This window comes from Coptis chinensis, chromosome 7 (assembly GCF_015680905.1).
Source record: "Coptis chinensis isolate HL-2020 chromosome 7, ASM1568090v1, whole genome shotgun sequence".
Classification (NCBI taxonomy): Eukaryota; Viridiplantae; Streptophyta; class Magnoliopsida; order Ranunculales; family Ranunculaceae; genus Coptis; species Coptis chinensis.
In genome coordinates this window covers 29,951,821-29,965,647 of record NC_141462.1, presented here as the reverse complement: position 1 = coordinate 29,965,647, position 13,827 = coordinate 29,951,821, and the positions used below count along the sequence as shown (strand labels likewise).

General features: G+C 38.4%; 1 protein-coding gene across 1 annotated transcript; it reads right to left on the bottom strand.

Annotated features, from left to right (window-relative positions):
• Nucleotides 1–12,868: 12,868 nt before the first annotated feature.
• LOC147487055 (uncharacterized) lies at nt 12,869–13,222 on the bottom strand. Its single transcript, XM_086573927.1, has one exon. It carries the CDS (start codon nt 13,220–13,222, stop codon nt 12,869–12,871), a length of 354 nt encoding a protein of 117 aa, XP_086430053.1.
• Nucleotides 13,223–13,827: the final 605 nt, after the last annotated feature.

Here is a 13,827-nt window from a genome sequence, read left to right as displayed (position 1 = left end):
CAATTCCCATTCTTTAGATCTTATTTTGTTTGTTAGTATCTCTGTCTGTTTAATACAATGTGCACGAGCGCGTGAATGAGGCTATTGATATTTATGAGCATGTGATTCAGTCAGCGACCTACCATGTTAGTGAATGAAAATGTAGAAAATATTAGAAAGTAACTATGTGTTATGTGTTGGAGTAACAATTTGTTACTATATTTAGTATTAGCAAGTATCTTGTATTGTTAGTAAGTATATTATCGTTTCCTAGATATGTGGATATAGGAGATATTCTGTATTCATGTATATATATTGATGGTTATTATCAATAAAGTTTATCAGAAATATCCATTAAAACATCTTTGATATGGTATCAAGAGCCAACTCCGATTTCCTTTCCACTACCCCATTACTATAGGAATCGGAGCCCTTTTTTTGGTGTTTGGTTTCTTTTTCTGGTTATATATATAATACAATTTGTTACACTATATCAGATTGTATTTATTACCCTCTTCTTAATTATCGTTCTTGTCTATTAATCTAGTTCATTGTTTGTGTTCTATATCATAATGACAGACTTAACTACCCATAATGATTCCGTTGTTGTGCATTCCAATAACGATTCCGCGGTCATGTCTAATCTTTATATAAAAGAAATGTCTTCTAACTCTAAGGCAGAGGGTTCAAGTTCGAAGAGCCACTTAGTCACTGCTGCCGGTCGGATTTGTTGCCCATTCAGGTATATCTAACTCCGCTCTTACTGCTTTTATTGGAAATAGTGATTGGATAATTGACACGGATGCTACTGATCATATGACTTGCGATCGCTATAAATTTAACAATTTCTCTTCTAGTTGTTCCAAATCAGTCATTACTAATGCTAATGGTGTGTCATCTCCAGTTGTTAGTGTTGGCACTGTACCTTTGTCCCCTTTTTTATCTATACATGATGTTTTATTTGTTCCATCACTAAACTGTAACCTTCTCTCTGTTAGCCAGTTAACCAAATCTAATAATTGTGTTACCTTGTTTTTTCCTACTCACTGTATTTTTCAGAACATCCATACCAAGGAGAGGATTGGCAGTGGTAAACAAAGTGGAGGATTGTACTATCTGGAGGATAGTTTTCAACGGTCCAATCAAGGAGTACAAGCTCATGTTATGAGTAACGATAAGGTTAATAAAAATAAAGGCAAGATTTGGCTATGGCATAAATGATTAGGACATCCCTCATTTCGTTATCTTAGGAGATTATTTCCATCTTTATTTCATGGTTGTAGTATTTCTGATTTTGCTTGTGAAACCTGTGTAATGGCGAAAAACCATCATATTGTTTTTTATTTGAGTGAGAATAAAGCTGATGCTCCTTTTTCTTTAGTCCATTAAGATGTTTGGGGTCCTGCCCCACGTCCTACACATGGTGGGATGAAATGGTTTATTACTTTTGTCGATGACTGCACTCGGATGACCTAGGTATATTTTTTGAAACATAAAAGTGATGCCTGTACAGTTTTCCCCCTTTTCCATCAGATGGTGCTCACACAGTTTGGAATCTCTATAAAGGTTGTTCGCTCTGATAATGGGGGTGAGTATTTCAAAAAGGAATTGACTGGCTTTATGCATTCGGCTATTATTCTACATCAAACATCTTGCTCTTATTCCCTTCAACAAAATGGGGTTGCAGAACGAAAAAACAGACATCTTTTGGAGGTCACTCGGTCTTTATTAATTGGTGGTCATTTCCCATCTCACTTATGGGGCGAAGCTTTGAACTCTGCTGTTTACTTGATGAATCGTACACCTTCTAGTGTTGTCTAATTTCGAGACCCTTAGATGTGCTTTCTGATCACTGTATGTTTTCGCCCATTGTTCATTTAGCACCCTATATCTTCGGGTGTGTGGTGTATGTTCACTTACATATATAATAACGCACCAAACTTGATCCACATGCATTGAAGTGTGTCTTTGTTGGGTATGACTCAACTCAGAAGGGTTATAAGTGTTATCATCCATCTTCTAAAAAAAAATTTGTCTCAATGGATGTCATTTTCCATGAACACAATTTTTTTTATACAGAGATCACTGATTCTTCACTTCAGGGGGAGAATAGAAATGAAATGCAGAATCATGATGATATAATGGTCTTTGATTTATCGAGACCACAATCACCTAGTGATAAAACGTCAATAGAAAAAGTCGATGCAACCTCCACTGAGTGCTCAAGTGAAGGATGTGATGATCAAGTCCATGATAGTACATTACCTCCTATAATGGATCTACTAATCCAATCTTCTCCAGAAAACTCATTAGAGGTATCGCCTGACTCTATTGTTGTTGATTCCAATACTCATAATGTTGGTGATTCTAATATTCATGATGTTAATCTACCTAGTCTTAACTTTGAACTAGTTCAATATCATCTTCCACCTCGTTCTAACTGTGGCCAACCACCAATTAAATATGAACCTGATCCTAAAGCTAAAGTAAAATATCTCATAAGCAACCATGTGTCAACTCACAAGTTGTCCAAGTCAAATGCATCTTATGTATTCCAGTTATCATCTGTCTCTATTCCTAGTAAAATGCAGGAAGCTTTAGTAGATTCTAGATGGACCAAAGCTATGGCAGAAGAAATAGCAGCACTGAAAAAGAATGTCACTTGGGAACTTGTAATCTTACCAAAGGGAAAGAATACAGTGGGGGTGCAGGTGGATATTTACACTCAAGCTCAAAGTAGATGGGACTATTGAGAGATACAAAGCTCGGCTGGTTGCGAAAGAGTATACACAATCTTATGGTGTAGATTATCAAGAAACTTTTGCACCGGTTGCTAAACTCAATACTGTGAGAGTACTTTTATCATTAGCAACTAATAAAGATTGGCCTCTTCTTCAGTTTGATGTAAAAAATGCTTTCTTGCATGGAGATTTTACTGAAGAAGTATATATGGATCCTCATCCAGGTATACCAGAATACTCATATACAACAATGGTCTATAAACTAAAGAAGACATTGTATGGGTTAAAATAGTCCCCAAGAGCTTGGTTTGGTAGGTTCACCAAGTTTATGAAGAAGTTCGGCTACAAAGAAAGCAACTCGGATCACACTTTGTTTTTAAAACACAGAAGAGGTAACATCACTGCTTTGACTATCTATGTTGATGATATGGTGGTGACAGGTGATGATCATGGGGAGATTTCTAGTTTATAACAGTATCTAGCTTCTGAATTTGAAATGAAATAGCTCGAAGATCTTAAATATTTCCTTGGGATTAAGGTAGCCCGATAAAAAAAATGGTATTTTCTTATCCCAGCAGAAATATATTCTTGATTTATTATTTGAGACGGGAATGCTCGGATGTAAGCCAGTTGATACTCCCATTGAGCAGAACCACAAGCTGTTTCTGTGTGAAAATGCAACTCCAACTGATAAGGGGAGATACCAGAAGCTTATAGGGAAACTGATCTATTTATCGCATACTAGGCCAAATATTGCGTATGCAGTTAGTGTCGTGAGTCAATTCATACATGACCCACGTAAACCTCATATGGATGTTGTAGAGCGCATATTGAGATATTTGAAATCTGCTCCAGGTAAAGGCTTATTGTTCTCGAATCATGATCACCTAAAAGTAGAAGGCTACACTGATGCAGATTGGGCAAGTTCAGCCGACAACAGAAGGTCTACCTCAGGATACTTCACTTTTGTAGGTGGAAACCTTGTGACTTGGAGGAGTAAAAAGTAGCCAGTAGTATCAAGATCAAATGCTGAAGCTGAATATAGAGGTATGACATATGGGGTATGTGAGTTGCTGTGGTTGAGAAACTTGTTGAAGGACTTGGGTTTTAAACCAAAAGTGGAAATGAATCTGTATTGTGATAATACGTCAACTATAGAGATAGCTCATAATCCTGTTCAACGTGATCGGATGAAGCATGTGGAGATTGATAAACATTTTATCAAAGAGAAACATGAAGCTGGAATTATTACTTTTCCATTTGTAAAGTCTGAAGACCAACTAGCAGATGCCCTTACTAAAGCAGTGGCTAGCAAGGTGTTTATTGATTCTCTTGTCAAGTTAGGCATGTGCGATATCTGCGCACCAACTTGAAGCGGGGGGGGGGGGTGTTGGAGTAACAATTTGTTACTATATTTAGTAAGTGTATTATCTTTTCCTAGATATGTGGATCTAGGAGATCTTCTGTATTCATGTATATATACTGATGGTTATTATCAATAAAGTTTATCAGAAATATCCATTAAAACATCTTTGACATTATGAGCATATGTAGGTTATTTTACCTCTATAAGAAATTTGATTTCTTGAGATTAATGAATGAAAATGACATTTGATTATGAACTACCCTAAATTTTGGACGCATACATGAACCATACCAGTTTTAACATAGACTGCCTTCACCTGTATGCGAAAATATGAGAGTTACCAAATCCAAAATTTAAACTATTTGTCAACGTGATCAAAGAACTCTATCAAATAATACTTTAGAAGTGTAAAGACCAATTTCATTAATTTCTCTTTGTCACATGTTACAAAGGCTCTTGCATTTCAATGTATATGTCTATTGGTTCTGTTGGTTTGGAGATGGCCTGTTCCTTGATCTTGAAGTTTATTATTTGATGAAGGCAGTTTCAAGTTTTATTAATTACATTGGTTAGTCTCTGTTTCGTTCCTAACTGGAAAAATATTCTAGCAAATGATATACTCAGGTCAATCTTAATTTTTGCAATGCGGTAAATTGCATTTAGATATTAGAACGAAGACATATAAACCCTGGCCCGATGCATAGCATGACAAGGCATTTTGGTTCTCTTAGGAGTTCGAACATCAGAATAAGTTAAGTATTTGTTTATCCTTGAGCAGGAGTTGTTGTTTCACCTTCCTACTGAAGTAAAGATTGGAAGATGCATGAGAGAAAGTGCATCCAAACTAAGAGACCTACTGGCAAGCAAAGGATACTTCATGCTGTATGTGCGTATGTACATTAATTAATTGGACCTATATTATTTGATCATGTCCTGGTGTGTCTGATGCCTTCTGGATTTTTGCATATCCCGTCTTTTTGTTTCCATAAGTGGAGCAAGGCATCTGCTCGGGAATCTAATCCCTTAGTTGCTGACATTGATTGGAAAAGAATTGCGGAGCTTGTAATGAGATTCTATACAAAGACAACTAATGGATCTTTCATAGAATCCAAGGAGAGTGCATTGGTCTGGCACCATCAAGGATGCATATCCGGATTCTGGGTCCTGTTAGGCCTTGGAGCTATTGGACCATTTGGAAAGTGCACTTGCAAATGAACCTGTTGTTGTTAAGAAGGGGCAGCATATTTTCAAAGTTAAGCCACAGGTTTTCTTACTTAAAAGTGTTATTCTTTCTCCTCATTTAGTTGCTAAGTGTTTGTTGGCTTGCAGGGAATCAGTAAAGGTTTAGTTGCAGAAAAGATTCTCTTTACTTTGATTAGTAGTGGGAAGGCACTTGAATTTGTTATGTGTTATGCAAAAACGTAGGAGTAAGCTTGTTGTTGATAGTAACTTAATTGGATACTTTATGAGGTGTTGTCGATACAATTTTGCAGCAGGGGTCATTCTGGAACTACTTTGGTCTAGTTTAACAAAGATTGGCATGGTTTTCATAATGCAATGTCATTTGAAAAGTATTTTGAAGCAGATCATCTTGGCCGCTTCAATTTTCTGCTATTTTTCTTCTTCAATTAAGTTGGAATGAGAATGAAGACTAGATCAGTTATGAACCAAGTTACTGTAGCTGGTACTTAGTGTGGGTCAGCAAGTGGATGTTATAGCACTAAGCAGCAGTTCAATTTAGATTTTACAGCAAATAATAGGTTTGCAATCTTGAACTAAGATTTCTTTTGTCAGTTTTTGTGTTTAGAGGTGAAGATTGGAATAACAAGAGAAAATGGGGACTCCAAAAGGGTGACCAGGAGTAACTTAAGGCAAACTTGTACTCTGATCTACTATACCACAAATTTACTATGAGTGGTTAGTTTTGGTAGGTAAGAGTTTCTTATCTCTTTCTTCCCTCCGTTTCTTTCCTATTTAAGCAATTTGGTCTCTCCTTTTCCAAGCAATTTCTGTGCTCTCCCTCTCTACTACTGGTTCTATAGCAAACTTACATAGTAACCTAGCTAGTAACTCTACATCTGCTACTCCTTCTTTTTGGAGTGATCTCTTTCATGGTTCTGGGGCGGTTTCAACACTCACAACTCTTAAGAGTTTCACTCCGATTCTCACTCATGGGATTGGCATGGTTCCTGATGAATTGGCCGATCAAGGGATTCAACAATGGAATGATTACTTAGTGGGTTATTTTATGGATAAGAGACTCTCATTTCCGTTTGTTAAATATTTTCTTACAAAAACTTGGAAGCTTAAATCAAGTTTTGAGATAACTACTGATAAAGAGTTATTCTATGTAAGTTTTATCAGTAATGAAGATAGACAAATGGTATTGGAATCTGGGCCAGTGTTTATTGTAAGAAGAATATTTGTTCTTAAGCCGTAGAGTGTTGAGATTGATTGTCAGAGAAGCAAGCTCACAACGGTTCCAGTATGGGTGAAACTCCATGACCTCCCAAAAGAAATGTGGACACTGGATGGTTTATCCTATGTTGCCAGCTTAATAGCAGGGCCAATGTTCATGGATGATGCAACGACTAAAAGGAAGAGGTTGTCTTTTGCTAGGGTCTGTGTTGAGGTCCCTGCAAACCATAAATATGAGCCATCAGTTCGACTTAAAGTGAAAGGGAGAGAAGTAGTGGTGGGAGTGGAATATACATGGAAACATTTATCATGTGAGAAGTGTAACAAGTTTGGGCACTCTACAAATAGATGTGGGGCTAGAACTGTGAGGAGCTGGAATGTACGGAATACAGAGAGGGGTGAAACTAGTGGTTCCTCGAACATAGATGCTAATGATGGTGAGAATGGGAATCAGAGGAACAACAACAGCTTGGGGATAACACACAAGATATGATGAGCCAGCAGGAAAACAATGTGGTTCAGAATAATGCATTAGTTCCCTATGTATGTCAGGAAGTGGATACAGAAACAAATCGTGTGAGTGAGGGAGAAACAATTTCAACTGCTATGGTGATTCACAGTAGTCATGTTCAAACCCCAATCTCTCAGGGTTTGCTTAGAGTGAGTTTAGGGTCTGCTTCTCAACCTCGAACTCCAAAGGACAATGAACCAATTAGATTGAGTGGATCAGAGCACAATCTAACATAAGGGTGAACTCTGCTCCCCATTTGTAGAGAGCCGCAATTGAGAGTAACTTTCATTTGATCTCACCAGGTGTAGTGGTATGTACACATACGGAAACCGATATTACACAGGTGCAAGGTGGTGTTATTGGGGACCAAAGAGATCTTGAGGAGAGCATTATGGTTACACCTATCCAGAGTCACCAAGATAGGATTACTTCTCTTCCCCAACTACCCAATAGCCGAGAAAGAAATATGTATGAAGGGTTAGTTGCTAAAATGAGGAGGTAGACGATATGGATGACCTATCAGATTATAAGGAAGAAATATTTAATGACCACTTGCCTAAAAATAGGTCGAGGCATGAAACGTCTTCAGAGGATTGGTCAACTGTAAAGCCAAAAAGAAGCAAAAGAATCCAAGAACGTTCTTCTGGAGAAATTGAGCCTACTCTCGTAATGATGAAGAAGGTAAAGTCACTAACCAAAAACAAAAAGAGGTATCTTGAGGATTATACGAAAGAGTTTTGGGACGACACTGTGGGACTCACATACGTGTGTTGTGCTTGCGGGTGTTTTTTCTGTGACTATGAGAAAACGCAACTTCATCTTAGGAAAGATCATCCTAAGATAGTAAAACAATTGAACTCTAAAAAGTAGGAGATCAAATGAGACTATTCCTATGAATACTTGCTTGTGGTATGTGTAATGATTAATCTCATTTGTGTGAGGGCTTCATGCCTGTTGTAGTATTTGTATGCTCTCTTTATCTTTGTTTGGGGCTTGTGGATTGAAGGCAGATGGTCCCTCAGGCTATGGTTGATGGGGTTGCTGATTGTGGTTTTCTTGCCAGTGTTTGTTCCTTCGGGACTATACGTGTAAGGAGAAATCTCAAGTGTTTTAGGTTTGATGCCTTATGTTATGTGTACCTCTTTCTAATGACCATTTCTCTTAGGGAGGGTATGTAATGTTTCTCTATATGCAATAAACAGGTGGGGGTTTGCCTTAAACCCAGCAAACTTTAAAAAAAAAAAAAATGATATGTTCAAACAATTCAAGGAGTTTTAAAGAATAATCTTAGCAACACCACTCAGCATACCACGGATCGAGTATGCATGCTAGTGGAGTTTAAATACGTTATGGAGGCCCAAGTTTAAATGAGCACTTCAGGTATGCGAAGTCTAATACGACTCTAAAGAAAAACTCACCGGCTTGTTTATATATAGCCACAGTTTCATTGCCGGGTAAACACATTGATTGATTGATCGAAGATTTGGGGAAAAAAAAACCGAACCAGAACAAGAAGAAAACTATTTATTCATCACCAAATAACCAACAGTTACAATAAAGTTGAAGTCATCAATATTGGGTGAAGGAAAGATGAAAAGAAAGACGACATCTGTTAAACTTAGAGAATATTAGAGAAAACGGCTTGTTTTGCTCTTTCTATTCACCTCAATATATATAGATACAATAACAATGACCTAGCTAATTTAGGAAACTCCCAAACTAACTCCTAAACTTATGCTAAGAATCTTTCTACAATATACAAGAATATCCTATTACTCCCCCTCAAGTTGGAGCATGCAAATCACAAATGCCCAACTTGCGTAACAAATAACCAAACTGCTAATGCCCAAGAGCCTTTGTCAAAATATCAGCCACCTGATGACCAGTAGGAACATATGCTGTGGAAATATTCCCAGCTTGCAACTCATCACGAACAAAATGGCAATCTGCCTCAATATGCTTCGTATGCCCATGAAAGACAGGGTTCTTTGCAATGTGCAGGGCAGACTGATTATCACAAAATAACCTCATAGGCTTAGAATGAAGAACACCAAGAGAACGTAACAATGACTTTAACCACTTAAGCTCACAGGTTGTGACAGCCATAGCACGATACTCTGCTTTGGCAGACAAGCGGGACACCGTATGTTGTTTCTTGGTTTTCCAAGAAACAGGAGACCTACCAAGAAGTACAAAATAACCAGACAATGACCGACGGGTTAAGGGACAAGCTACCCAATCACTATCATAAAAAGCATTCAACTGGATATCACTAGGGCGCAATAAAATTCCCTGACTAGGGTGTCCTTTTAGATACCGTAAAACATGAATAGCAGCATCCCAATGAGCTATCTGCGGGTTGCTCAGAAACTGAGCGAGAGTATGAACAGAATAACTCAACTCAGGGCGAGTAACAATAAATACACCAAACACCCCCACCAAACGCCGATACTAGTCCGGATGCTCGTAGGGATCACCTGCCGCAGACGCAAGACGATGATTCTGCTCCATTGGAGTATCAATAGGTTTACAACCCAACATACCTGCTTCGGTCAAAATATCCAAAGCATACTTGCGTTGGGAAAGAAATAATCCCTCATTACCACGAGCTACTTCAATACCCAAAATATATTTTAACATACTAAGATCCTTCATATGAAAACAAGAACTTAAATATTGCTTGAACCTCAAAACCACATCAGGAGTGGAACCGACAATTATCAAATCATCCACATAAACAAGAATGTGCAGGGAGACATTACCTCGCTGATAACTGAACAAGGAGTAATCTGCATACAACTGTACGAACCCAAATTTTCTCAAAGCATCAGACAACTTAGCAAACCACTGTCGAGGCGCCTGTCTTAAGCCATACAAAGACTTATGTAACTGGCACACCTTCCCTGGAATAGGACTACTGTACCCTGGAAGGAGCTGCATATATACTTCCTCCTCCAAATCCCCATGAAGAAAAGCATTGCAAACATCCATCTGATGCAACTCCCAATTTCGTGTGATAGCAACAACAGGAAAAAGAAGAATTGTTCCCATTTTAGCAATAGGAGCAAACGTTTCATTGTAATCAATACCAGCCACCTGACTATTATCAAAGACAACGAGACGTCCCTTAAGGCGTTCAACATCACCATTTGCGTGATATTTAATTTTATACACCCAACCACTGCCAATCGCCTTCTTACCAGGAGGTAAGTCGTCCAGAGTTTACGTACTACTATTTTCAAGAGCATCAATCTCCTCTTTCATAGCTTGACGCTAACCGGAATCTTGAACTGCTTCTTTGAAGGAAGTAGGCTCTTTACGCTTAGTAATTGCTGCCAAAAAATGTTTATGTCTCACAGAAAATTTATTATAATCCACATAACAAGCTATATTGAACTGTTTACCTGAGAGACAAGACGAAGCAGGAGAAGCAGTAGATGATGCATGGGGGCCTATCTTTCGAACAACAGTGTTGGTAACAAAACCACGAAGGCGCGTAGAAGGTTCACGAACCCGATGACCCCTACCAAGGTCCTCATTATTTGGCAATGGAACAGTAGTATCTCAAGTTTCAAGAATTTATGGACTCCCCCTTAAATGCAAAAATGTCGTAGTGTCACAAGGTACCTCACCAACCATCACCGTACTCGGACTCAGCGGAGCCATCAAACCATCACAATATGTCACAACACCCCCAGGACCTCTACTAGCAGACGCCATACTCCCTGACGGAGCACCACCCATGTCTACAGCACCGTCACCACTTACTCCAGCACCACCCACGTCTTCAGCACCACCCAACTCACTCACGACATCAATCCAAGCATTAGGTGACAAATATTTTGTAAGCTGTACAGGAGTAGAACTATGTGCAGGTTCAGGTTTGGAAAAAGGAAAAACATGTTCCACGAACTTCACATCTCGACTAACAAAATACTCATGGATATCTAAATCATACAATCTCCAACCTTTTTGACCAAATGGGTATCCCACAAACACACACCTCCTAGAACGGGGTCCGAATTTATCTTTAACATGAGGCCTATTGGCAGCATAACATAAACAACCAAATACTTTTAAAGCAGTAAAAGGGGCTAGACTCCCAAAAAGAATCTCATAAGGGGTTTTACCATCCAAAACAAGGGTTGGTGTCCAATTAATAAGATGACAAGCAGTCAAAACACATTCACCCCAAAAATCAATAGGCAACTGAGCTTGAAAACGCAAAGAACGAGCAACATTAAGATGTTTATGTTTCCGCTCCACTCGACCATTTTGTTGTGGAGTATCCACACAAAAAGTGTGATGCAAAACTCCCATATGAACAAAAAAATCTTGTAAACATAAAAATTCTTGCCCATTATCACTTTGTAACACCTTAACATGCTTATTAAATTGAGTTTTGACCATTGCACAAAAAAATTTAATCAATTGGCCAACTTCATACTTTCCAACCATCAAATACACCCATGTAGCTCGAGAACAATCATCAACAATGGTAAAAAATAATGAACACCACAGCTAGAAGCAACACGATACGCTCCCCAAATATCGCAATGTATCAAATCAAACAAATCAGAAGCCTTATTCGTACTTAATGGAAAAGAGTTATGAGGCTGCTTAGCCAAAAAACACACTTGATAATCGTCATCAGAAAACTTAGTAAAACTACTACTACTGAGTACTCCAGGTAAAGACCGCACCACCTTCATAGATGGATGACCCAAACGCCTATGCCACACCAAAGCTGAGTCTGCAACTGTTGAACGATTTGCTTGAATACAACGAACTAGACGAAAAAGATAGACCCCATTACACTGCTCCCCCGTTCCAATCAGGTTCCTCAAACTCCGATCCTGAATAGTACATAGCTTGTCAGTGAAAAGGAATATAAATTTCTATTTTTCTAAAAATTGAGACACAGACAACAAATTACAATTTAGAGCAGGAACATATAACACATTTTCCAGAATGAGGTGTTCACTTAGTTTAATACGACCTTCTTTAGTTGCAGTAGTATGTTTATCATTAGGAAGACCAATAGGTTCAGAAGAAATATCGTGTACATCAAAAAATAAATCGAGGTTACTGGAAATATGGTTTGTTGCACTGGAATCAATAATCCATTGGTCTAGATTTTTCTTACCATGCAACTATGGAGTCGAAGTTGAGACTTTAGAAAAGTTAAAGTAGCTACCAATTGTTGTAGTTGGGCATCAGATAGGGTAGGCACACTTGCACGATCTACCCCACTAGCACCATTGTCCATAGCAGCAGCAAAACCACCTCGTCCACGGCCATAATTTCCTCGGCCTCCTTGGCCACTCGACCTACCACCACTACGACCACCATTACCAACCCACTCGGGCCACCCAATCAATTGAAAACACTTGTCTTTCTTATGACCTTTATGCGCCCACATGAGAGCCTGCATTTAACATCAACACTACCTTGCACCCTACTTTGCGCCACACCATCAATCGCAAACCCTACCACATCATTGCGAGAATCTTGAGAAGCAGTGACAGATTGGTGTCTCTCTGCAGAGAGCACCTTACCATGCGCATAGGAGAGCGAAGGCAAAGGATCAAGCATCAATAGACCAGAAGCAACGTCATGATAATTTTTAGAATCAAGACCCATTAGAAACTGATGCAATTTTTAGTTTTCTAGAAGAATATGGTACTCACCAGCAGCGGAACACGTACAAGAAGGTAACTTTATGGCACTCGCCAATTCTTCCCACAAAGTACGCAATTCACCATAATACTCAGCAATAGATCTACCCCGTTATTTGCAATCAACAATCAGATTTTTGAGTTCCTGAATACGAGGACCATTACGAAGAGAGTATCAATCACATAGATCATCCCACAATACTTTAACTTGATCAGGAAAAGGAACAGTTTTCCTAATTGAAGCATCAAGAGTGTTAAAAATCCAAGCCACAAGCATAGAATTAACAATTCCCCATTGACCATAATCCAGAGAATTAGCATCCGGCACATGAATAGTTCCATCGACAAACCCTAATTTATTTTTAGCACGCAAATTATTACGAAGGGAACGTACCCACTCATCATAATTATTCCCTTGCAATGAAATAGGACTAATCACAGACCCCGTACCTTCCGATGGATGAAGATAATAAGGGGTAAAAGGTTCATACTGAGAGACAGTTGTTGGAGATTTATCAGTACCAGACATGATATGGTATCACAACAAAAAGGAAAAACAAATTGAAAAAATACCCACCTTCACAAGATTGAAAATCGCTCTGATACCATGTTAAACTTAGAGAATATTAGAGAAAACGGCTTGTTTTGCTCTTTCTATTCACCTCAATATATATAGAAACAATAACAATGACCTAGCTAATTTAGGAAACTCCTAAACTTATGCTAAGAATCTTTCCACAATATACAAGAATATCATATTAATATCATGTGAAAACAACGACACTAGTAAAGTTTCACTTCCAGAAGACGTGGTGATCCACCATATACTCCCAAGACTTCTAGTGAGATCTCTATTACGTTTCAAAGTAGTAAGTAAACTCTGGTGCTCAACAATCAAAGATTCTTTTTTTTGCAGATTTACATTACACTCCCTACCAGAATTACCATCGTGGTTGTAAACAGTTCCTTATTATATGTTTCTATGCAAATATGGTTTTGACCATTTTCATCTAGATCATATACTTACGGATGATCACAATGGAAAACCCCTACAAAGCTATTTACACCCGTTAATTGGGAAGATCCATTCATGCATTAATGGCTTGATTGTTTACACTCAAATTGGTGGAGGTT